The 27,520-nt window shown below is 37.5% G+C and overlaps 2 protein-coding genes across 5 annotated transcripts in view; one reads left to right on the top strand and one right to left on the bottom strand.

The window, feature by feature from the left end:
* nbeaa (neurobeachin a) overlaps nucleotides 1-27,520 on the bottom strand; it is a 772,475-nt gene that overhangs the window by 195,178 nt on the left and 549,777 nt on the right. For all 4 annotated transcript variants that reach the window (XM_073043888.1, XM_073043887.1, XM_073043884.1 and 1 more), the window contains 2 exons: nucleotides 10,755-10,898; nucleotides 6,992-7,128 (listed from right to left, as the gene is read on the bottom strand). In XM_073043888.1, coding sequence (XP_072899989.1) covers nucleotides 6,992-7,128; nucleotides 10,755-10,898 — 281 coding nt within the window. The remainder of the gene's footprint in view (nucleotides 1-6,991; nucleotides 7,129-10,754; nucleotides 10,899-27,520) is intronic.
* LOC140726903 (putative nucleotidyltransferase MAB21L1) lies at nucleotides 2,068-5,644 on the top strand. The gene has a single exon (XM_073043889.1). The coding sequence runs from the start codon at nucleotides 2,444-2,446 to the stop codon at nucleotides 3,521-3,523; it is 1,080 nt and encodes a 359-aa protein (XP_072899990.1). The 5' UTR covers nucleotides 2,068-2,443; the 3' UTR covers nucleotides 3,524-5,644.

Genomic DNA, 27,520 nt, shown 5'->3' with positions numbered 1-27,520 from the left:
TAGAGCATAGGCTAAAAGTTACTTTTTAAATGTAACTGAAGTTTTTTCTTAACCATTTGATTTATTTCCTTTGAACATTAACAGATAAGCTATATTTCTAGAAACAGAATGATGCACATTTTGATTTTGTGTGTGTGTATGTGTACAGGGGGAGGGGGTTGGCATGGGTAGGTAAAAGACTAGGACTACATAATCCAGTTACACAGGAAGCTGGTATACAGAATTTAAAATATATTGACTTTTAACCATCTAGTGCACCAGAACATCATGCTTTGTACTGGTTTTATATCATAACATTTTTTGCTTATGTCATGTTCAATGCAATTGTAGAATACCTGTCATGATGTCAGAATTTACAGTCATTTTACAAAAATGATACACATTATGTAAAAAGTTCCACTAGAAAGTCTAAAATTAACTGAAATATATTCTTAGTAGCTAATTCTTCTTTATTATTATTTAATAAGCTATTTGATTAAATTAGTAACAAACAACCAGGAGGCGTCATAAAATGACATTAATGTAGTTACCTCAATCGCAGGCATAGCTCCATATAACTTTATTTTCAAATATAACAGCTAAACCGAACATCCTCATTATCACCAGATTCCGAAAAACAGCCATTATTACCAATCAAGCACTAACATTCAACTTGAAATCAAAATGTAATTTTACTTTTAACCAGTCAACACTCGCACACATCCGAATTTATGTAAGAATTACTACGCGATTATATATATTTTAAATACCAACGGTAACTCCTATTCAAACGGTTGTTTACTAATCCAACAGACTGATAAAAAAAATGATTTTGATGAATATGAATACGATATACACCAATACTATGTAGTGTACAAGGCTGATGGAAAATAGTAAAAATGTTTTACAAATTGACCTTTGACCAGATCAAATGTTCCTGTTAACCAAGTTAATAAATCGAACTATGTTTATTCCTTCATTTAAACAGCTTCAACATCGACAACATTTTGCCAACAGCTCCGCCACTGGATTTCTTGAATTGATCTACAATTCATAAACCCAGCTCATTCTGCGATTCAATCTACAACAATCATAATGAATTATCAATATCTATCCATTTGCAATACTTCTCCCTACAAAACAGGTTGTTATCTTTGGTTTACAAACTGTGACATATCCAGTAATGCAACCCACTTTGTGGTGCATAATTATCTCCTTTTTATCACACCGCCAGCAGCCCCAGATTGAGAGCAATGACAGGCACGGTTTCGACGCACTAAACAGCAACTCTCCAATTGCAAGAGCTCCAGAAAATGGCATCGCTACGAACTAACCCGCCCCAAAAGCATCTGTAAATCCGAAAGCTATTATAATTTTACGAAAGCAAGTTTGGATAAATAATATGAATCAATCATTCAAAATAACCCATAAAATACAACCGATAGGCTTTAAAGTTAATTTTGTTATAAAGCGAGTTTTCGTACAGCGTTATCATTTATGCATTTTTAAGAATGTGCAATTTTCAGACCTTCAAAAACGGACTACAAAGTGAATATTTCGAAAACCCAATTTTGCTTGTTAAAATGTAATTTTTTTATTATTCTTTTAATGCAGTAGAATATTTCTGACTGTGAGGCCACTTCAAAAACAGCTATACTATACAGTTTAAACCCTTCTAAAACTGGATTTGAGCTGTTAATCTGACAATCAAATGAAGAGCCCCGATGAAACCACTCTTACTTCTATGAAAGTGACGAGAACCTACTGCCACAACAACCCATTAGCACCTGCCTATACAAACACAACACTTTCATAACTGTAAACACTGCCCTACCTAACAGAATGAGAGGGATAATAGATAAACTAACTATCAACAGCCGCATCTATTTATATATTACCAAATAGCTTCTTGCCTAATAATATCCACAACACAGACACAAAAATTCGAATATTCCTTTGACAATCCGATTGCGCTTTTTGAACACCCTCTTTGGGGCTCAGACACCCACTTTGAGTTCTTTATAAATGCTAGGATTAATTAGCTCTATTTAGTGGCAGGCAATGACGAGCCCAAGAGCGATTGGATACCGACGCCCGGCCCTGCCTTATATTTTACACTCCACAGAGCATCTATGCTCCTCCAAACTGATCAGCAGCTTTAGAAGCGCAGACTGGACTACAGTTGATCTGTTTCTTGACAAAAGAGAGAGATCGAGGAGAGAGAAAACAAACAAGTTTGGCTAGTGCTGCTACTGCGGTGACAGATTTGTACGCTATTGCTGCTGAACAAATTTCATGAGCCTGGTCGTTGGAGATTACGATTTGAAGCTTTTTTTTTGCGACGCCTTCTTTTACAGTTTTTTAAAAATTTCTATTTCTGAAGTTGGCGCCTGTTAAACCGGCCGCATTGGATCCGTCAGGGTACTGCGAGACTCCGGTGTACAACCCGGATCTCTGCCCAAATATGATTGCTGCACAAGCCAAACTAGTCTACCACCTGAACAAATACTATAATGAGAAGTGTCAAGCTCGAAAAGCTGCAATAGCCAAAACCATCAGGGAAGTGTGTAAAGTAGTGTCAGACGTACTCAAGGAAGTGGAAGTGCAGGAGCCACGGTTTATCAGCTCGCTGAACGAAATCGACAGTCGCTTTGAAGGATTGGAGGTAATTTCCCCTACCGAATTCGAGGTAGTCCTCTACTTGAACCAGATGGGTGTTTTCAACTTCGTGGATGATGGCTCCTTACCTGGCTGCGCCGTGCTGAAGCTAAGTGACGGTCGTAAAAGGAGCATGTCTCTGTGGGTGGAATTCATTACGGCTTCGGGATATCTCTCTGCACGTAAGATCCGCTCCAGGTTTCAGACACTGGTGGCTCAGGCCGTGGACAAATGTAGTTACCGGGACGTTGTGAAGATGGTGGCCGACACCAGCGAGGTGAAACTTCGGATCAGGGACCGCTACATAGTGCAGATCACCCCCGCTTTCAAATGCACTGGGATTTGGCCGAGGAGCGCGGCGCACTGGCCGCTGCCTCATATCCCATGGCCTGGGCCGAACAGGGTAGCGGAGGTCAAGGCCGAGGGGTTCAATTTACTCTCCAAAGAGTGTTACTCCCTTTCTGGCAAACAGAGCTCAGCCGAGAGCGATGCCTGGGTGTTACAGTTCGCCGAGGCCGAGAATAGGCTTCTATTAGGGGGCTGTCGGAAGAAATGCCTGTCTGTTCTCAAAACTTTGCGCGATCGACACCTTGAACTCCCCGGACAGCCTCTCAATAATTATCACATGAAAACACTCGTTTCCTATGAATGTGAGAAACATCCCAGAGAATCGGACTGGGACGAGTCGTGTTTGGGAGATCGCCTAAACGGGATTCTACTGCAGCTCATCTCCTGCCTTCAGTGCCGCAGATGTCCACATTATTTCTTACCCAATCTAGATTTATTTCAGGGCAAACCACATACCGCTTTGGAAAACGCAGCAAAACAAACCTGGCGTCTGGCGAGAGAGATACTTACTAATCCCAAAAGCTTGGAAAAACTTTGAAACTGAACATTTATATCCTTTAAACCGTGATTTCCATTTTATGACATTTAAATATCCGCGCATTTGTCGTTCAGTTGTGGCTATTGATGTTTTGTGTACCAGGAATTCCTAGGCGAACAAGCTGACTGATCCCATATTTTTGGATACGCTGGACTTTCTTTTTGCTAAAAGAAGATACTGCCATCAAGGTATTTGTAGATGATATTATTGAAGTTTATTGCTATCTGATGTGTCTAATGGAAAAGTTTACACCTTGGCGACAGTGATCGTTACAGATTTTGCTTGTTCATATCGTTATTACTCATTCCGTAATGACTTGAATTGTTATTTAAACTATATCCAGACGGATATATAAACGTCGCTTATACATAATGCTTGATTGTGGAAAACTGGAGAAAATATTGAAAAATATGCACTTGGAAAACACTGGATTAGAAAACTATGTGACTAAGAACATTTTGAAATTTCTGTTGCTGAAATATTTAATTTGAAATTAATAAATGAAACGATTAAAATCCTTACTGCCTGCAGTTTGCAATGAATTATTTAAATCACTTATTTCATAATTGCAGGAAAAGAATAAACATTTTGTTAACCCAAAATCTTTAGAAGTGTACGGATACAAAATTCAACATACTCCAAAATTACGGCATGCAGAAACCTACTATATTGTTCTGACTGAATTAATCTTTTTTGAAGTCGTTATTATAAAACAATTTAGTTTTAAAAGACACAAAGACATACGTAAACCAGACTGCGAATTCAAGTCTGCAATGTAAAAAAGAGAATACAGGAAATAATAAGTAGAATTTAGACTACAGCTTAACGTTTTCGGCTACGTATGTGCAAAGAATGTGAAATCCAGTTATGCATTAAGCTAATGTTTGCTGCAGCATAAAGTGTATGTTGCTAATTCCCTATATCAGTAACAGTAGCCAGTTTAATTGATTGTTTTAAAAATATACCCGGCTGATGGTAGATTATAATAAAAATACTTAGTACATTAAATATAGTACTCGTTGAGTAATTCAAAATAAGGCTTGGAAAACGTGAACGTGAAGGTAACTAAGAATGGTCAAATCCACCGATATTGTCGATAAATGTTAGAAAGCGAACTTAAAAGTTTTGGTTTAGTATAACTATACAATAAATTGCTACGGCAAAATTACTAGGAAATTGTTTAACGTCTTGAATATATTGTACATCTGCATTCAACGTATGAATTGCATTGTTTATCGTAATAACATATAATGTAAAGCGCACATGCAAGATAACTTGTTTCCTTTTTGATGTATTTTAATAAGGTCACTGGTAGATAAACTGTTACGAGTGTACGACAAGTAAAATAATGTTAATTTATCCTGATCACAATGCCTATACCTGCATATAAACACATCGGACATATAAAGAGAAAATGAATAACGGAATTGCTTTGACGCGCTTAGGAAAACATCAATGATTTAACATAACCAAAACAAAGCAACCTATCTTATACCTGCACCAGGACTTACTCCACTGCACTAAAACTTGTGTTTATAAAAGATTTCTGGAACTTGAACATCTGAATATATAATTTTAAAAATCAAAATTATGTATATTCCTCAGTTTTGTTTTGTTAATGCGATTATTAGTCGCTTGTGGAACCATAGAGGACATTAATCCTTCTCTTTCATTTTCTGGTATTAACCTAGGGAGTCACGTCCATATAACCAACTTTCTGAGCAAAATCCTATATTCTAACATAACTTTTGGTGCAGAAATATAACTTCGTGATATCAATACCTTAACTAAGGTAAATTAATTACGTTCTTAGCGGAAACCTCAACAAATCAACACAAAACATGATCTAATATTAAGGTTTTGCTTAATGTATCTGTTATAAAGAAATGAAAAAGAATAAGTAAACTCGTTGATAGATGTTAAAAGCTTCCAGGTTGTAGAGACTCAAACTTCCCTGTTTTATGTTACTACGTAAAATGTGTACGATGAATGTAATTCCTTGCAGACAAGCTTGGTTCTTTAATGTTTAGATTTTGATAAAATAGAAACACAGGTTATAAATATTTGAATGTGAAGGAATTTTACCAAATGTATGTGTCATAGACATAATCAAGGGATCGAACTGCATTAATGTAAACTTAAAAGGAAAAAAATAAAACCGAGATGAAAATAAAATGAAAAGAAACAGGTGTGTTAAAGTTCAGCATTAAGAACAAAATACATTATAGTTAACGTTTAATTATATTCTACCAATGTAAAACAGCAGAATTTGACAATTCGTTGAGAACATTACATCAAAATGTAAATCCGTAGCAAAATTCGAAAAGAACTACCCCTTTAAAAACATGTAGAACAGAATATTTGGCGAATATTGCAAAATTGTACAAGTTTGACCTGTAAGCACTGGAAGAGACTACTGGAAGCAATGAAATCTGGACCAAGGCCTAACCAACGTGATTTTATAAAGCTATTAACTCTTTTGTAAACCCGGATAGACTTGGGTTAAAGATCAAATCCCGTCTTTAGTTCTGCCAGTCTTATTCACTTAAGACTCATCAAAATGTATCGGCTACTTTAAATAAACGAGTCTCAAGAGATGTACAAATCAAATATTTTCTGACGTCTGTTTCGAGTACCCATGCAAAACTTCTAGAATATTTCACACAACGTTTAAACAGACGATAAACTGTGTTTATATCTAGTGAGGAAAGCTACACCTAACATGGCGCAATTTGTTGCCACTGATCCCAACAATTATAATAATTACATTCAAAAGCACCAACAGGATTGTTCCAACTGTAATTGTGCCTCCCTAAGAAAAGTTAGCTTAATCTAAAAGGTTAGTTTTAAGTAAGTGAACAATATGGTTGCAAGATGCTTATCAAATTAATTGCAGGAAAAACTTCCACTGGTTGGCTTGGGCCAATATATACCACACTGAAGGGATGGGAGTAAAATTGGGAAAGAGTTTTCACGCATCATACATTAAAATAATTTTGAGGACAGTACATAACGACTTCTTCAAATATGCAGGCTGTTTTCCTTCTTCGCTCCATCATTCAGTGTCGTAATTTTAATATTGCAAGTAATTAGGCAAGCACCTAATTTATTTTAAGCAAGTTATGAAAATATGTGTAAATGAAAGTCATTTACAGATTTTTTTCTGAATTCACTGAAAATAAATGACATTATGAATATCGGTAACCACGTGCTTAGTATTAAACGAACATGCGATTTCTCGGTGAGTTATATTACTGTCACATAAATGTTTAATAGCATATTCAAAATCGAGATGATAATTTTCCCGAAAAACGTCAGTATTTTAATTTTCTTGAAAAGCCCGTCTTTTCCATGTGACAACTATGTAACTTAAGTATTTACGTCCAGTGTTAGTTAAAATGATGAGGAAAACGAACAATAAATATGGCTTAACACAAGGCAAAATATATCAAATATTAAATAGTTTACCTTTGGGTCGATTTTTTTAAAGCCATGATCATCTTCGTCGACTTCGAAATAAATTTCTGTGGTAGTGATGGACAAGGTTCCTTTAGCAACTACGACTGGTGCTATTAACTGAGCAGGAGTACTTAAGACAACAGGGCCTGCAAGTAGAGATGTAAATCTTTTACTCTTATTATACCTTTTAGAGGGAATATGATTTCACATTGACCATTTAAAATGGGATAATTTAATATATTCTGTTTAAAACGATCAATTATAAACCTTCGCCATTATAAATCACAGGTCAATGCTCACACACGCAAGGGCTTTTGACATGCATGGTAATACCAATGGAAGTACAAAGATTTCAGAAATAATTTTGCTTTTGATAATTTTTGTGATCTTACTACGCGAAAGATTGCTATCTTTTTAGGCGATTCAGAGGAGCTATCCGAGCAAGATCCTGTAAATATAATCACTCCCATTCTGTGACGGCGTCGAATATTTAGTTTATTGTTCTGAGAAACCCGCGTGGAATACATTTACAGTGAAGTCGAGATATCAGGATTCAAAGAATTTTATGCGTCTCAAAATAATCAAAAAAACCACCACAGTTTTGTAAAGGCTTAATAGATGTTTTTATTGTTCAGAACGTGCTTAGTTGTGTATTCCGTAGTAGCTTTAAAATAGGATTTTTAACGCAATTATTTTGATTACTGTCAGCGGAACGGGAATATACATCGGGACTTTTTGCCCCACAATCAGTTTTAAACATTCGGCACATTTCTGATCTGAGTCAGCTGACCACAATCACGTGAAATGTCATCATCTCGATCTTGAGTTCTCACTTGTATCCATCACGTATACCCGAAACTAGCCAAACTAAAATCTTTAGGATTGGTATTTTCTATCGATCGCTACAGTGAACTGGTACTTCAATCTCTCATCAATCTTAATCTGCGTTGCTCCACCAGTTCTGTTCGATATTGTTTCAAGATTGCAAGTCGATTTGGTTTGTATTCCCAAGACTCATCTTTTCTGCTCAGAGAAAGCTTTGCGTGCGACTGTAGGCTTTATATCGTTTAGATATTTACTAATTTGGATCAGATAGTTAGAATTTGTCATTTTTTTTTAGGGAAGATGCTTTCCAAATCTCTGATTATACAGTAACCGCAGTCACTGAACACTTAAAGTGGACACAATCATTGTACTGTAGCCTGGAGGGAATCAGAAAAAAGAATGGGACAATACGAGGTTAATCCAGAACAGCCGAAAGAAAAGGATTACGTTTTAATCTCCCAAGGGATTGTGACTCCATAATTAGAATCCAATATTAAAATGTTTGCATAAAATGATAATCCAGTGTGCATATATTAAGAGGTCTCAATATTATCCATACTATTGGAGTTCCCGTTTAACAACTATCTATAAACATAAACGTAGTACTAAGTGTACTTTATTAGAATTCAGATGTAAATACTGGATAATGGCACCGACTCTGACCTTATTTTCCGGAAGGCTGAATCCTTCAAACGTGTATGGCAACTGCCTGAATGCAGCTGAGGCGACCTCGCAAACGTTTCTGCCTTTTCACACTGATAAAATTTACATTCCTTTTTTTGTTGTTGCATTTGAATTGTTTCAACATCGCATGTCTCAGATGGACACGTTGTTACTTGTACCATAATGAGGCGTTAAAAAACAGGCAGCTAACCCACCCTCATCATACGTATGAGAGCCTAATTGTTCCATGCAAGTTCGAAGGGACGAAAATTGATATACAGTTGTTATTGATATGTTAATCAATCACTTCAAACTGTCGTTCATATTAAAATTAATATTCGAATTTATATACACCTTGTAGTGTTTTTCCTTAATATGAAGGCGGTTGCAACGGAATAGGCAACAGCAGGGCTCCTAGGTTTGACGCTTGGCTGCTATCACGATTCACCATTTGCCAGCTGTTTAACTGGACCGAACTGGCAGATTTGAGGTGGACGGCATACAGATATAAGATAAAAGAGTAAATCTGGAGGGAAAGGTGGAAATCCTGAATTGGAGTTGATTTACCAAATTTAGTACCGGGGCGAGGTAAGGTAGAGAGCGCAAGAAAATATAGCTGTCTTGGAGAGATGAAGGGTTACGGAAAAGAGGGGCTTTGGCAGGATGAATAAAAAACACGGACTAACATCAAAACCTGGAGATCACTCAGGGTTCACATTAAATGGTTCAGGTCTACAGATGCAAAGGTATCCGAGAATTACAACATTCAATCGAATCCACCAGGTGTTTCACTGCACTCGTGATTTTTTCTAATTTTTATTTACAATGAGGAAAAGATCTGGACTACGTCTTTACCCAGAACCACAACCCAAAGGCAATGAGTGAAAAGGACAGAGTGGATAAGTGCAGTGACCTGATTCCGATTTCGTCAAAGCAACAGAATTATAATAAACAGTGATAGAGAGTCGGGTCTGGTTCAGACAGTAATAAATGCACAATAAGAGACAGTACAGCATAATAAGCATAAAATTATGAGCAAGTGGAGATCATTGAAAGGAAAGTTTCATTATGGAGTTGTTAATCCACTTCTAGAGTCAACAACCACGTCGCATCTCAGAGAGTGTTTTCGATTGTTGATCCTGTAAAATCAAAGGCACTGTGCCAATCAGTGGGAGGATCTATGAGTTCGGTAGATGGACAAGCGAAGTTTGGTACCGCAAGACCTCCACGCACACAAAAATACACTACATTTACCAAATTTACACTATAGACTATGTTCATGCGTTCTTTTGACTACACATTTCACAGAATGCAGTGCTCATTTTATATAAGTGAGGGGTTAGTCATATTTCTCAGCTGAAGTTTAATGCCATTTACATTTACAATGACTTCATCAAATAAACCAGTTCAACATTGAAGAAAATCTACATCATCGAACGATTATAAATACAACCCGGAAGACGTTAAATGATGTCAACCACCAACGTCCAAAAATTGCTAAAAGAATTTTTAACCATACTATATATTACATTATATTCTTTAACCACTGCCGGATGGTTGCTTTCAGAATTTCGGTGTAAAAAAAAACTCCTTAGAGGTTATTGATCACAAACTTGTGACATGCCTCTGGAAATAACGACAATCCTACAAAAAGGCGCTAGGGTAAAAGTGTGATCTGGGGAAAAATATAACTGCAACTTATGATCAAACCATAGTGGAAGCACAGACGATCTTTCTCACCCAAGGGAAAACAGAAGCTACAAAGTATCCATCCTGCCGTACGCGGAAGATGTATCTAAATATAAATGGGAACTTTTACACAAATACATTATTGCCTCAGTTTACTTAATCAATAAAGTGCATGTATTATTTTAGAAAATAACAAATAATTCTCAATCTAGTCAGTATAAATACTTATGTTCAATTTTATATCTTTAACGATGTAAATGCAGTGTGTTTGCTTCATAACTTGAATAGCTAGAAATATCACTTAATATCAGTTTTATAAACTAAAATGATTATCTAGATGCACGTGACAGATCTTGCTCCTCAAGTTCTGGGTTATGGATCCGAATGGTTTCGATAACGAGGAGGCAAAGTGGTAGCCAGATTCGCTGTGTTGAACTCTCCCTAAACTATGGACCTCCTGCACCATATATACAGTTTCGTTCCAGAGTGATTTTAAAGACAATATGCAATAAAGTTATGCGTCACTGCGCCCATCTTCATACTACAAAGGCAAATCCCTAGAAAAAGTGTTTGCCCTTCATATACTGGGAATTACCTGCTAAATTGTCGATCTCTTTCTCCTGCAGTAGGCTGACCGTATCGTCATCTCCTTCTAACATTAACTCGGTCTCCGTATTTTGATTTACAACTGTCTGGGCCCGGAAAGTTTTCTTCGACTTTATAATGTCCTCATCTGCAACTACAACAGAAATAAGGCAATGAAAAATTATTCAATTGCTTCCGGAAATACTGTATGTTAAGTTCCGCATTTAATAGCGATATTCCATAGAAGCAAACTTCTTTCTTCTTTTGGACAATGGTGCAGAGACAGGATGCTATACGCTCTTTTTCTGCGGAATGCGAACTCTACTATTGACACAAATATTTTGTTTCTGAATACAGGTTGCATATTAGAGCTTCAAACAGCAGGACATTTTTTCTATCCACAAAAAAATAGTTTAAGACGAAAATTTAGTTTCATGTATCCTGTGTTATAGTGCACTATGTGCGTCACATGTAGACTTACTTCACCCAGTTCACTCATTAAAGATAGTGGTAAAGATATGCTAATATTCCCAAACAAAATACGTATAAAATGCCTAGCAAAACGAAAGCATAGGTGACACCCATGTATTATTACATATTTTGCGCTCTTTTCTGGTATATTAAATAATTTTAGTATTATATAGAACTAAACCATTTTAAATATCACTTGGCGAGTTGGCTATCAATCACTGATCAAACATCTTTCTTTTTTATGAACATGTCATATCAAGTATAAACATAACCCAGACGAGGATATAGTAGTTAATGCCAGGGTCACAGATATCCATCGAGACCGCTCAAATATAAATTAAGCTTCAACGTGTCAATCACAATCCAAAGTAGAAGGCGATGAAAAGGGGGCTCCTGTTCTGAGGTCATGGTTAATATTTCAATATGATTGAATGCTCAGGAATTCCAAAAATAAAATGATGTGAATAATTAGTCTTGTCATTATGGCGAATGTTTCATGTTTTCACTGTCCTGCCCTGCTTACAATCCAACATTATTTTTACAATTATAGCACACCGCTACACCAAATTATTTTTGAGCTCCACCTTGTGGATAGAAATGTCTGGACTCCACAGCATAACTTATACTCGTTTTTACAGAAATAAGATATTTTATTTAATCTTTTCTCCATTTACTACTTTATAACAAATGAGAAAAGAAAATGCGTAGTTACGTGAAAGAAAAAAAGATTTATCACTATAGATGGAGATATGAACAAAACATAATTAGCTTTTTTGTTTTATTCTTATAGAGCTGCTTTGAAGCACGTGGATAATCGCTGAAAAATATCGTACATGATATTTTGTCTGCCAAAGATGAAACTGACCAGGCAACGTGGAAGCTAACGAAATGAAAGCCAATAATTCCGGGTTGTAGAACTTCACGTCATACACAAAACCCCCTCGAAGAATCCACTATTTCTTTCACATTTTCCTAGCAATGTTCAAAATGTTGCTGATAATGGTTTACAGCTATTTACTAAATATATCCATTATTGCCTTAGCAATTCCCGTTGATCAGAATGCAGCAAATAAAGGCATACAAAGATTTTATTTCTATCGGCAATGTTCTGGTTAAGTATGCGCAGTCCTTTCCCGTTTAAAACCTGGTTAGCGATATTAAACATTCTTCGTCATAAACGAAAGATGATCAATAAAGTAGATCTTTTTTACAGTTCATTTCAATACAATTTTTCCCAACAAATAATTAAAGGAATGGGATACAATTGCATCCAGAAGCGAGAATCCTCAACAGTTCTTTGCGTCTCTTGCTTCTCAATAACCGCTATATATTTTCCCGTCACTGGCTACTCCTTCCCTATTGTTATTTCCCCTTCAAATCCCCACTTTCTCTGGATCTGTATGCTTAGCGAGAAATTGTTATATCTTTACCCATTCCCGAAAATGCTGAAAAATAATTTATCTGGTTCTCCCACGCTACTGATGCTGGCCGAGCATCTGAGCAATTTCATGATTTTCTGTTACACTCGTGTCTGCAGTACTCGAGTTTGCTGTATTATATATTTTACACCGCACAATAATATTAAAATATTGATTATAGTCAAATAAAGTGCAATGATTTTTATACAATAATAACCTTCCGGATCCCCCGAGAGCAAACAGTCGTGCATATTGCAAGAAGGACTGTCATCAAAGGAGATCAAAAGGGCGAGAAAACAGAGGGCTATACTGAGCTAAAGTCCAGACAATGAAACCGAATCACAACTTTCAAAAAGGCGAAGTCCGGGCGATTTATCCAGTCTATGCTCTATTTGTCCATCCTCCCCCATCCGCTTTCTCACGCTTCCGCTTTTATTCCCCTCCCTCCTCCACACTTCTACTCTGGTACTCTTGCCGCCCAGTAGGATGCATGAATCCAGGGTCCTATGGCCGGAATCAGTGGGTCTGGTCAAAACGAGAACAGGGAGACAGGGAGGGATCCGATATGCAAAATAGCTTTGGGTTGTACGCTACCCATGTATGGCTTACTATTTGGGGGGGGGGGGAACCTGCAATTCCCCCTTTTTCAGCACCATTAATACATTAAAGAAGTATTGTTAATGTGTAACTGTTAATTTTGCATGTTAACAGCAATCCATTGACGTGTCTGCTACAAAAATCTCAAGGAACAATTCATTACCTGGAGTTAAGATTCCTTACACATCTTCATTGATTCCTTTTATGGGTCTCCAAGGTTGTGTTATGTCAATACATAACTTAAATAAATACCATAGTATTCCATAACATAAATACCAGTCCTAAAAGACTGTAGCGGGAATAATGCGTAATTATGTCGTAAATCCAACAATTACAAAATTGCCATTAAAATCAATGGGGAGCCTCACAGTGAAAGCGAACTTTGATCGATTTTAGTGTAGTTATGGATGGAAGTATACAAATCAATGTGAAAATCGGAATATATAGTTTACCTCCCGTTCTGCAAACCTAATTTTTAGAAATTAATGATGACAAGTAATAATGGTATAGGAATCTTACAGCGTACCTAGACAATGAGCTAAAATCATGTGGAATTCAGAGTATTTAAGTTCGCTTGCCTATATTTGCGATGCATTTTTAAAAACGAGTTTAAAAATTACTGAAATTAAAAGGACAATAATAGGACTTCGAACAATTATAATTTTTCATCCACGTGTTACATTCTAAATCTACTTCCCGCTTTGTTGCAGGAAAACTATTTTGAATGGTCTTATTAAAAATACTTTAATGATATTCTCAATCCAAATGAAGAACTATCATAACTATGCTTTCAGTAATTCCTTGTTATATCTTATTCAAAGAATTTCTAATCACTAAAAAACTAAACATTTCATGCTATTATATTTCCAGTGCCAGAATAGATCAGTTACTCATTTAACATCTATTTCTCTGCAATGGATAATGGGTAAATAGATAACTGATCTGCAATTGGAAATACGGAGTCATAATCATTTAAGGAAGTTTGCTTATAAAATGGCAGTTGCCTGTGAATTCCGTTAGACTCTTCTTGAGAGAGCCTCCATTAGCAAGGTTCACTGATGTCTAGGAAAGAAAAACTTACTTACTAATTATTACAGCTTCTGAGTTCTACAGTTTTCATGCAATCAGAAGTACACGTGTGACCCTCAGAGTAAGGTGTGCTGGACTTCAACACACATTGCAACCACATATAACAAAGTGATCCACCATGAAACAAGCCCATTACAAAAATGCATTGGTCTTTTTAAAGCTGCATTCTGTACTTTCTACATCATGTACTACTTTCTAAAAATTGCACCCTGAACTATTCAGATATTAAAATCAGATGATTTACCAAGTTACCAATTTGAAGTGCATAAAGCCAAATTTACTTTATCTGATTCCTCATGAAAGGTTATTTCACCTTCTCACATCACTCATAAGGCTATAGATCAAAACACCTCATGGGTTTTGCATAGTTTCTTTGACTTTTACTCTATTTACAAACCTAAGGATCGCAAATGTATTTTAAAAGATTTCTCCACTTGACATGCCATGCATATAGATCTCCACTCCTGCAGTTGTTATATGCTTTATTTACTTTGTATTGCCTTTTCATATTACCTCTATCAAAATAAATCATTTCCTACTTCCCATAGTCAAGTTTCCTTGCCAAATGTCTAGCCATTTTACCAGTTATGTCTTTGAGCCCTTTATAATCCAACCCCAAGTATACCATTTACAAAATTTTAAATTATGGCCTATTAATATAGATAACACATACAGATAACAGTAGCACTAACACAGAGGACTCAATTACTTATTTCTTGTCTGTCTCAAAAGCAATTGTTCCCTACTACCTTCTGCTTTCTTTTCCTTAGGCAAGTAGCCAGTTGCTTTAAATCTCAAATGGTTCAATTTTGCTAACACATCTATATGTGGTACTTTATCAAGCACCTTTTGAGAATCTCTGGTGCCTTTCCACCACTGCCCAGCTATGCAGGGCCAGTTTTGCCTTGTTGTATCTATATCTATTCAATGATAGATTACCATCAATGGTTTATTTTCCTAACTACCTCTGGTGCAATATCCTTAGTCACATTCTGTTTTCATCTATATACTTTTACTGTATACAGTTATTTGACAAGATAATTCCAAAACACAGTATCACTTCCCACACTTTATCTTTCTCTGAATAATTATTGAGAACTACCAATGGTCTCAATCATAAACTGAAATTCCTCTCATGTGTTCATACTTACTAGCATATAAATTAACATTATTGTTATCATGGTCATGGATACCAGTGATCAAAGGTATTTCCTGGGCCTATATTAGTTCAAGAAAATGTTCTCAAATGATTACTAGAATTGCTTAGGCTTTGCTCTGAAGAGTGGGAGCAGCTCTCTGGATCACAAAACAACTTACCTGGTTGTAAATAAAAACACAAAATGCTGGCAGAACTCAGCAGGTCAGACAGCATCTATGGGAGGAGGTAGTGATGACTTTTCGGGCCGAAACCCTTCATCAGGAGTCATCAGAAACGTCGTCACTACCTCCTCCCATAGATGCTGTCTGGCCTGCTGAGTTCTGCCAGCATTTTGTGTTTTTATTTATTTCCAGCATCTGTAGATTCACTCATGTTACCTGGTTGTAACAGTCTTTAACAATAATTCCATAATTGTCATTGTGGCACATTAAGAATCTATCAGTTAGTACAAATAAGGTTTACTAGAAGCAGAATATAGGATTACAGTGAATTTAAAGAGAATTAAGAAAAAGAGCATTGTACTTTAGTATTGAAGAAGAGTGAATAATTCACTAACTATAATGAGACTAATTAGCATTCTATGTACAAACTAATTCATGAATTAAATCATAGTAAACAAAGCTAATGTTAAAACTAGTGTTGTTAAAAATAACATCATTTAAAGTTTGAACTTAGATTTCACAAAATACACATCTAAAAGTACATATTTTTCTTTGTAATTATTCTATTATGTTATGTACCAAGCAGAATAAATGGCTATAAAGTCAAACAGCACAGAAACAGGTCCTTCAGCTTGCGTTGTTAATGTCGTCTATTAAGAACCCATCTAAATTAACTTGCAGGTTGAGTCAGTGGTGAGGAAGGCAAATACCATGTTAGCATTCATTTCAAGAGGTCTAGAATACAAGAGTAAGGATGTGATGCTGAGGCACTGGTGAGGCCTCACCTTGAGTACTGCGAACAGTTTTGGGCCCCTCATCTTAGAAAAGATGTGCTAGCATTGTAGAGGGTCCACAGGAGGTTCATAAGGATGATTCCAGGAATGAAAGGGTTATGACATGAGGAATGTTTGATGGCTCTGGGACTGTACTCGTTGGAATTCAGAAGGATGGCGGGGGGGGGGGGGGGGGGATCTCATTGAAACCTTTCGAATGTTGAAAGGCCTGGACAGAGTAGATGTGGAAAGGATGTTTCCCATGGTGGGAGAATCTAGGACAAGAGGATACAGCCTCAGGATAGAGGTGTGCCCCTTCAAAACAGAGACATGGAGAAATTTCTTTAGCCAAAGGGTGGTGAATTTGTGGAATACGTTGTCACATGCAGCTGTGGGGGCCAAGTCTCTGGGTGTATTTAAGGCAGAGATTGATAGGTTCTTGATTGGACATGGTATCAAAGGTTATGGGGAGAGGGCCAGGAACTGGGGTTGAGGAGGCAATAAAAAAAAGATCAGCCATGATTGAATGGTGCAGCAGCATCAATGGGCCAGATGGCCTAATTCTGCTTCTATGTCTTATGGTCTTAATTGATCACATTTGCCAGCACATGGTCCATTGTCTTTTATGCTGTATGCTCAAATAGATAGGTCTTCAAGATTGTGAGAATAACTCTCTCTACTACCTTCTCAGAGAGTGTTTCAAGATTGCAATCACTTTACTGTTTCAATCTCTTGTGCTCACCTTTCCTTACTCATAGCCTGCTGGGGAAGAACAAATAACATAAGAAACCAGTAATTCAACCATAGGAAAAACAGAAAAGCCTGGTAAAATTGCTCTACCCTTCCCCCCAAAGGAAAGAACCTACAACCATTTGATATAATCAAAACCTCAATTTCCATTCGTAATAATGTTGATTTATCTAAAAGTGCATCTTATTACTTTGTGAAGGACAGTAAAAAGACAGAATATGTTACTAACTCTGGAATGCTGAATCACACGCTGGGAAATATAACTTGCCTCACTTTCTTGTTACCTTGATCAACTATTCAAAGAAATTCTTAGAGATCATTTCTACAGTTCGATGGATTTGATCCGATGATCAGCCCTATTGTCTTTTCAAGAATCAGATATAAGCTGGCGCACAAAAAAAACTATTTCTGATATGATCTCTGTTTACATGGCCTAATTCATTATGTTATTTGAGAAATGATAAATAAACCAGCTCATTCTTTTAATTGAATGATTAGAAAATACTGAGGGATTGATATTTTTATGGATACTTAAAAGTAGCATCTTGTAAATTAAACTATGCAGCAATCAAAATGATGGTGCACACTTGTTTTGTCTCACAGTTCAATTGATGGAGCACAAAGTGAGTCATAGAAACAGTAGAATGGCATATATGATGTTAATGCTCCTTCAACATTTTACCATCACTAAATCATAATAGCTCTTCAAAGGTTAATATGAAGAGAGCAATATGTCCAACTAGTAAGAATTCCATACATGCATGCATCCACAAACTGACATTGCATTAATGATCAGCAATGGTTTCTCAAGAATATATCATCACCATGCAATGAACAGGTAATCTATTACATAGACTTCATAAATATACACATCCATGCATTGTTCTTAAGAATCATTTTACAATCAAAATTTAGAGACCACCAGTTCTCTAAATAAGAAGAATATTCATCACATCCAGCCAAACACTTGAGATAAGTATCAACTAAAGAAGGAATTTGATGAATGCCTTAATGTACTTTACTTAAGTAATTTATAATTAAGATCATAAGACCATAATTTATAGGAGCAGAATTGGGCCATTTGGCCCATCAAATCTGCTCCACCTTTTCAGCATGGCTGATCCAATTTTCGTCTCAGCCCTAATCTCCTACCTTCTCCTTGTATCCCTTCACATATGGACCAATTAAGAATCTATCAACCTCTGTCTTAAATATACATAAAGACTTGGCCTCTACAGCTGTCTGTGACAAGAAATTCCAGATTCACCACTCTCTGGCTAAAGAAATTCCTCCTCTTCTCCCTTCTAAAAGGACACCCTTTTATTCCGAGGCTGTGTCCTCTGGTCTTATACTCTCCCACCATAGGAAACATCCTCTCCCTATCCACTCTATCAAGGCCTTACAAAATTCGATAGGTTTCACTGAGGCCACCTCTCATTCTTTTGAATTCCAGTGAATACAGGCCCAGGGCCATCAAACACTCTCCACATGACAAACTAATCAATCCTGGAATCATTTTTGTGAACTTTCTTTGAACCCTCTCCAATTGGTGCAGGCTCGAAGGGCCGAATGGTCTACTTCTGCACCTATTGTCTATTGTCTATTGTTTCATCACATCCTTTCTAAGATAAGGCGCCCAAAACTACTCACAATACTCCAAGTGAAACCTCACCAGCACTTTATAAAGTCTCAACATTACATCCTTGCTTTTATATTCTAGTCCTCTTGAAATGAATGCCAACAATACATTTGCATTCCTCACCACCCACTCAACTTACAAATTAACCTTCAGGCATTCTTGCACAAGGACTCCCAACTCCCTTTACACCTCAGTTTTTTTGTATTTTCTCTCCATTTAGAAAATAGTCAACTCTTTTATGTCTTCTACCGAAGTTCATGACCACGCATTTCCTGACACTCTATTCCATCTGCCATTACTCTGCCCAGTCTCCTAATCTGTCTAAGTCCTTCGGTAGACTCTCTACTTCCTCAAAACTACTTGCCCCTCCACCTATCGCATACTGTCTGCAAACTTTGCAACAAAACTATCAATTCCATCATCCAAATCATTGACATATGACGTCTAAAGAATTGGTCCCCACACTGACCCCGTGGAATACCCTAGTTACCGGTAGCCATCCAGAAAAGGCTCGTTCCCACTCTTTGCCTCCTGGCAATCAACCACTGCTTTATTCATGCTAGAATATTTCCTCTAATGACATGGACTTGTAGCTTGTTAAGCATCCTCATGTGTGGCACCTTGTAAAGGGCTTTCTGAAAATCCAAGTACACAACATCAACTGATTCTCCTTTGTCTATCTTGCTTGTTATTTCTTCAAAGAATTCTAACAGATTTCTCAGGCAAGATTTTCCCTTGAAGAAACCATGCTGACTATGGCCTATTTGATCATGTGCCTCTAAGTACCCTGAGACCTCATCCTTAACAATTGACTCCAACATCTTCCCAACCATTGAAGTCAAACTAACTGGCCTATAGCTTCCTTTCTTCTGCCTATCTTTCCATTGAATAGTGGAGTGATATTTCCCAGTCTTCTGGAACCATTCCAGAATCTAGTGATTCTTTAAAGATCAGTACTATTGCCTCCACGATCTCTTTAGCAACCTCTTTCAGAACACTGGGTGAACATACCATTTGGTCCAACTGACTGATCTACCTTCAGACCTTTTAGTTTCCTAAGAACCTTCTCTCTAGTTATGGTAACTTCACACACTTCATGACTCCTGACATCTGGAACTTCGACCATACCGCTAGTGTCTTCCATTAGTGAAAACTGACACAAAATACTTATTCAATTCATTCGCCATTTCGTTTTCCCCTATTACTACCTCTCCAGCATCGTTTTATTGCCTCTCTTTTACACTTTATGTATATGAAGAAACTTTTGGTATCCTCTTTAATATTATTAGTTAGCTTACTTTTGCATTCCATCTTTATCTTCTTAATGACTTTCTTAGTTCCCTTCTTTTGTTTTTTAAAAGCTTCCCAATCCTAGTTTCCCTCTAATTTTTGCTCAATTATATGGCCCCTCTTTGGCTTTTATGTTGGCTTTGACTTCTCTTGTTAGCCACGGCCATATCATCTTTCTTTTGGAATACCTCTTCCTCTTTGGGATGATCTATCCTGTGCCTTCTGAATTGCTTCCCTGCTGTCATCCCTGCCAGTGTTCTTTTCCACTCAATTCTGGCCAATTCCTCTCTCATGCCTCTGTAATTCCCTTTACTCCACTGGCTTTAGCTTCTCCTTCTCAAATTTCAGGGTGAATTCAATCATATTATGATCACTTTCTCCAAAGGGTTCATTTACCTTAAGCTCTCTAAAATCAATTTTGGTTCATTGCATGATTTCCCAATCCCAAATAGCTGATCCCCTAATGGGCTCAACGGCAAGCCAGTCTAAAAAGCCACCAAAAAGGCATTCTAGAAATCCCCCCTCCTGGAATCCAGTACCAGCGTGATTTTCTCAATCTACCTGCATATTGAAGTCCCCCATGACTATTTTAAGATTGCCCTTTTGGTATGCATTTTCTATCTCCTTTTGTAATTTGTAGGCCACATCCTTACTACAGTTTGGGGCTCTGATAGAACTCCCATCAGAGCTATTTTACCCTTGCAGTTCCTTAACTCTACCAACAATGATTCAACATCTTCTGACCCTATGTCACCACTTTCTATTGACTTGATTTCATTGTTTACCAACAGAGTCACATCACCCTCCGAGTGGCCACAGGAGTACTCAGCACTGGCTCTTTAACCCCTTTTCCCTTCCTGACTGTCATCAAAAAATTACTTTTGTTTTATCTGCAAGAAAATCATCAATCTTTTTATCCTAGCAAAGAGAGAAAAAAGGTAAATCACACTAATCAAGCCTCTGATGAAAATAGATGATGTTTTCACACATCATTAGAATTTATAAACTCTTATTTACACTTAACATTTCTTTTTAAATAGCAGACCTTAAGTATTGTAACAACTGTTCTCGTTAAGCTGCACAGGTGTGCGGCCACTCAGTAATTAAATGCTCCTATGCGCATAGTCTTTGTCGCCTGTCAGCTGCAATTAGAGCAGCCAGAAAAAGTTCACAAAATGTGAAAGATTTTCTTTGTTGTACTGTACTTCATTATACCCTTCAATAAGTAAATAAATTCAAAAGTATGTGATTTTTCAATTTTCATTCTAAATATTCATAGAATACATATTACAAAAATATTCAGAAGTATCGTGCAGTTTTCAGGCTTTGTAAAAATATCCTGCTCGGAGCAATGGTTGGTCAGTGCAACTATATAAAAAAATAAGAGAGAACGTTGCTTGTAACATATCTATTTGGCAGTCTCATGCTGCATAAAATGCTTTGCCTTTTGTTCGTGTAATTTCCTCTCCACATCCCCAAGACAGTTTATAATGTTTCTGATTGCAGTCATTGCACTATCAATTTCTTCAAGTAGAGTTTAGGTTTCCATACAAATGATTTTCTTTATTCTTCATCTCAAGTTAAATAATTATTCAGAATTGCCTCAGAATAGCTCATGAACAGTGCTGCCAATCCATAATCTTTTCCAAATGTTTTAAGACAAGAAAATGACGTTTAAATCTATCATTAACATTTAAACTTGCTTCCACCACCTAAATTTTCTCATGGATAACATTCATGCTCTGATAGCTTGTTCAAGATTTTATGCTTAAGGTTTTTTTTTGCTATTTGGAAGAAGAGAAATACCACTGCAATGTTCACAGGAAGTTACCAACAACCTTAACAATTTTATGGAGCACAGATTATGCAATGTGCTCAAAGCCCTTTTGAGCATAAACCACAGTCAATATAACAGGAGTATGAATTTGACAGAAGTCAGAACTTTCATTGGAGCTCTCTATTTCTACTACAATTGAGGCTGAGGCCCTGGCCATCATACAATGGAAGGTGATTGTATGGGCAAGTATTAAAATGGAACTGGATGTAACTTTCATCACAATAAAAAGGATATACTTCAAGCTTTACTCAAATTTGGTACAAACTACCAGCTAGACACTCCCATGCCATTTGGCACTTCAGTGAACCTGATGAAGCATCAAGATTCTTACTGTGCATGTCCATCAATCTTTTCAGTAGGCGCCACCACAGTATTCTGAAATAAAACTCATGTGTTATCTTACCCTCTGATGTTACTCCTCCCTTGGCAGCAGGCAATTGTGCCCACTGACTCACCACGTGCAAAATTTTGCATTTAAACTATTTCTACAGTATCTGAGCCAGTAGTTGCTGGTGTCTGATTGAAATCCAACTTGATTTCTTTGTGTTACGGAAATTGGGTACTCCATACCACCTGTTCCATCAGTTTACTGGCTACACAGTTAAGGTGAAAACTAACTTATGCTTTTAAAGAATTAATCCACTAAAAAGAATGTTATGCTTCAATTTCCCTCATATGAACATAGTTAACCAGAGGCAGAGAGTACTCAGTCCCTCAAGCCATCCTTCAGCATTTAATAACATTCCTATCCATTTGCTATAATCTTTCATTTATTTGCTTATAAAGAATCCAGTTAATTCTGCCTGGCTGAATATTTTTTAAATATTCAGAAGATGTTACTTCCATTGCACTTTGAGAAAACAGTACCCCAAATACTCATAAACATAAGAGAAAAATGTTTCATCTCCACCTTAAATCAGCAACCCCTCAGTTTTAAACAGTAATCCCTAATTCCTGATGCTCCCATGAAAAGAAACATCCTCTCCACAATCACCATGTCAAAACCCCTCAGGATCTTAACTGATTCCATTGCACCTTCTCTTCTAAACTTCGTAAATGGAACAGACAGCCTGTAAAAACTACAATGCGTAGGAATGTCCACATACTTTTTTCTTCCTTGCTACAGCTCCTAACCTCTCAAATTCAAAAAGTAAATCTCCTTGGGACCCAGCTTGATTCCTTTCCATCACCATCCCTCACTTTAAGAATTTCTATAATTCCAATGCTCTGTTACATAGAAATTAGATCACATAATGCCTGAAGCATCCAATAACTCCATGTCTGATATGTACATCATGTCAAATTTATTACTGTGCCCTACAGTCATTAGGAGTATTTGAAAAAGCACTGGCTACATTGGAGTTAGCATGTTGCGCTATAGTATTTCATGAATGCAACAACTTGTTTATAAAGGGTGCTCCCCTCCCCCTTTCTTTTTCCCTAGGCCTCCCGTCCCCCAATCCTTTCCCTTCTCTAGCTCTGTATCCCTTTTGCCAATCAACTTTCTGGCTCTCAGCTTCACCCCACCCCCTCTGGTCTTCTCCTATCATTTTGCATTTCCCTCTCCCCCTCCTACTTTCAAATCTCTTACTATCTTTCCTTTCAGTTAGTCCTGACGAAGGGTCTCAGCCCGAAACGTCGACAGCGCTTCTCCCCATAGATGCTGCCTGGCCTGCTGCATTCTACCAGCATTTTGTGTGTGTTGCTTGAATTTTCAGCATCTGCAGATATCCTTGTGTTTGCCTTATCAAATCCTATCCTTCATTTGGCATTTGCAGGAAACTGATCAGTAGTTTCAGTCAATTAGGCACCTAATAGTCAAAATCCTTTAAATCTTCACTTAATGTATGAACCAAGAGACAATATTTTATTTTATGGAGCAGTTATTAATTGTTGTCCTTATCTATTAATCAGCAAACTAAAGGTGTTTTGTTTCCAGACGTACCAAACAAAATATACCTGCCATTTGGTAGACAGGAACATTTTTCAGTAGACAAACCCAGTACCTTGCCTGGAAAGGTAACATATATTAATGCTTTGAGCTAGCACTGTACATTAACCACAGTATTGGCATTAAATAGCACAGGAGCTAACAAATAAATGCTTATACTTTTTAAGATGGAGTGGTTAAAGACTGAAAAGGGTATCCAGCTGCAGTGTTTACTTTGATGTCCTCTCTGCAAAAATCACATTGCCCATTCCTAATCCCTTGTTCAGTCTCTGGGCCTAGCTTCTTTAATTGGTCACAGAACATAGAACAGTACAACTTTAGCCCACGATGTTGTGCCAGCCTTGTAACCTATTCCAAAACCAATCTAATGCTTCGCTCCACATTGTCATTTATTTTTCTTTCATCCATGTGTGTTGGGCACCGTGGTATTGTAGTGGTTAGCCTAATGCTATTAAGAGTTCCAGCAACCAGGTTTCAATTCTGCTACTGTCTAAGGAGTTGGTATGTTCTCCAACTGACCATATTTGTTCCCTCTGGGTACACCAGTTTCCTTCCACATGCAAAAGACATATGGGTGAGGGTCAGTAGGTTTGGGCATGCTATGTTAATGCCGGAAGCATGTCAACATTTGTGGGCTGCGCTCAGCACATCCTTGAAATGTGCTGTTTGTTGTTGACACAAGTGTCCCTAATGTATCCACCTCTAACACCATCCATGTATACACCACTCTCTGTGTAAAAAAAAAACATGCTTCTGACATATCCCCATATTTTCCTCCACTCACCTTAAAATTATCTTCTGCTCTGGGAGAAAGGCGCTAGCTTTCCATTCTCTTAGCATTTTATGCACTTCTTTCAAGTCACCTCCTTTGCTCCAAAAAGAAAAGCTCTAGCTTGTTCAACCTTTCCTTTTAAGATATGCTCTCTAATTTTGACAGCGTCCTGATAATTCTCTATTGGATCTTTTCTAAAGCTGCCACATCTTTCCTATAATAAGGTGATCAGAATTGAACACAACACTTCAAGTGTTGTCTAAGCAGAGTTTTATAGAACTGCAACATTACCTTGTGGCTCTTGAGCTCAATCCCCCGATGAATGAGGGCTAATACACCATACCACCCAACCATCCAATCAACTTGCATGGCAATGCTGAGGGATCTATGAACATGGCCCCCATGATCCCTCTATTCCTTTACACTGCTAAGAATCCTGTCATTAACCCTGAAATCTGTTTTCAAGTTTAACCTTCCAAAGGGCATCACCACATTTTTCCAGATTGAATTCTATCTGCCACTTCTCAGCCCAACTCTGCATCTTAACAATGTCCCACTGTAACCTAGGACAACCTTCTACACTACCCCCAACACCACCAATCTTTGTGTCATATGAAAACTTACTCGCCTACCCTTCCACTTCCTCACCTAAATCATTTATTAAAATCACAAAATCCTTATTGAAATTATTTTGACTATTCTCAACAATTGCAATCTTCCCTTTTTCATATCAATTGTTTTTCTACCATCATTTCAAATTCACTTTGCTAAACTAACACATATCGGAGATCTTTCACCATTAAGCAGATGTAAATTATCTCTTTTTACCTCATCACAACCTTTCATAATCCTAATGGCCATGGCACCCTCATTTTTGTTAATCCTGTGGGGAAAAAATCCTAACCACTCATGACTATCTTTATTTTGGAATCCTAGCATGAAGCAGAAATTAGATGGGAGTAAAATCTTCTTCTCTGATCACAAAACTAAATAACTTAAATATGCATTTCGGCAATAAACCTTGCAACTCCAGTTGAGGAGCACCTACTGGCCTTTCAAGACCTGAATTTCTGAAGAAATTATCTAAGCTATTTATGTTTCTTTGGAGATAACAATTTTGAGGGTAGCCAAAGAAAGAATGGGTCCCCTTTGGGACCAAAAAGGTATCTAAGTGTGGAGCCAGGGAATGTGGATATGGAATATACTTATGTGGATAACATGAGCAAGTCAGCATTGAGAAGGTGAAGCTGTTTGATGTCATGGTACACATTAGGATTGATAAATCCTTAAGGTGGGTTAATATCCATCCCAAGTTCCTCTGGGAAGTAAGAGAAGAAACAGCAGGTGCCCTCATGGCGAATTTTGCATCTCAGTTAGCCACATGTGAGGTGCCAAAAATCTGGAGGACAGCAAATGCTGTTCCTTTATTTAAGAAGGGCAGCAAGGAAGAGCCAAGTAAATGCAGGCTGTTAAGCCTTAAATGGCAGAGAAATTATTGGAGAACATTACAAGGGATAGAGGATTTATGTACATTTGAAAACAGTCAGCATGACTTTGTGTGGGGGAATACTGCCTCAATGATTTGACTGAGTTTTTAGAGGATGTAACTAAGACGACTGATGAGGTAAGGTTGTAGATGAAGTCTGTATAGATAGACTTTAGTGTCTCATGTTGTAGATTGGTCCAGAAGAACATGCAATCCAAGATGAGCTGGTAAACTGGATCCAAAATTGTTAGGGGGCAGAATGCAATGGTAACACAGATGTGGAAAACTTATTTGTAATTAGCAGTCACTGGTCAGGAGCAATTGAACATCTACATTACCTGCTCAGGCAGTTTACTGTTGTGTTCATCACAGCTGTCTATATCCCCGAGTATGAATACCAAGGACGCACTGAGAGTGCTTTACAGTATAATCTACAAAACAAGCATCCAGATAGTCTCTTCATAATTATTGCAGACTTCAGTCATGTTAACCTGCTGGACATTTTGCCCAAATAACACCATCATGTCACCATGGCCACTAGAGGAACAAGCAGACTCGACCATGTTTATATTCTTACAAAGCCGCCCCACATCTTCATCTTGGCCTCTCTGGCCACATCTACATAATGTTAATTCCAGTATACCAACCACTGCTGAACATGGAGAAACCAATTGAGAGGACCATCACTGTTTGGCCTAATGAGGACATCTCTATGCTTCAGGATGTTTTTAAATGGACTAACTGGCAGATGCTCTTGGTGGCCACCACAAGCGGAGTAGCCACAGACCTCAAAGAATATGCCTCATCTGTCACCGGCTACATCAGTAAGTGTGTAGATGACACTGATATCTCCAAAACAGTCATCTCACAGACCAACCAGAAGCCCTGATCGATGCATTCATAAAAATTGGCAGGTCTTGACAGAGAATGTCTAATTTCTTTAGCCTCCTAACAAAAAAGAGGCATGGAAACAGACCTTCTGGCCCAACTCATCTATGCCAACTGGGTTGCCTAGCGAGCTGGTCCCATCTGCTCATACTTGCCCCATATTTATGTAATTGTCTAGATGGCTTTTAAATGTTGCCAAAATGCCTATGTTAACCACTATTTCTGGCAGCTCATTCCAAATACACACCACCCATTGTATGACAAAACTGCCACGATGTCTCTTTTAAATCTCTCAACTCTATCTTAAAATTATATTATCTTGGCTTTAGCTCTAACTCCCTGGGGGAAAATATGTGCTTTCACTTTGTCAATGCCCCTCAGGATCTTATACAGTACTTCTATCAAGTCCCCCTTCAAGTTTCCATTCCAGGGAATAAAATCCTAGTTTACACAACCCCTCCTTGTAACTTAGGTCCCAAGTCCAGACATCTTGGT

The sequence above is a fragment of the Hemitrygon akajei genome, chromosome 4, assembly GCF_048418815.1.
Source record: "Hemitrygon akajei chromosome 4, sHemAka1.3, whole genome shotgun sequence".
NCBI lineage: Eukaryota > Metazoa > Chordata > Chondrichthyes > Myliobatiformes > Dasyatidae > Hemitrygon > Hemitrygon akajei.
This window is presented reverse-complemented; position numbering and strand designations above follow the sequence as displayed.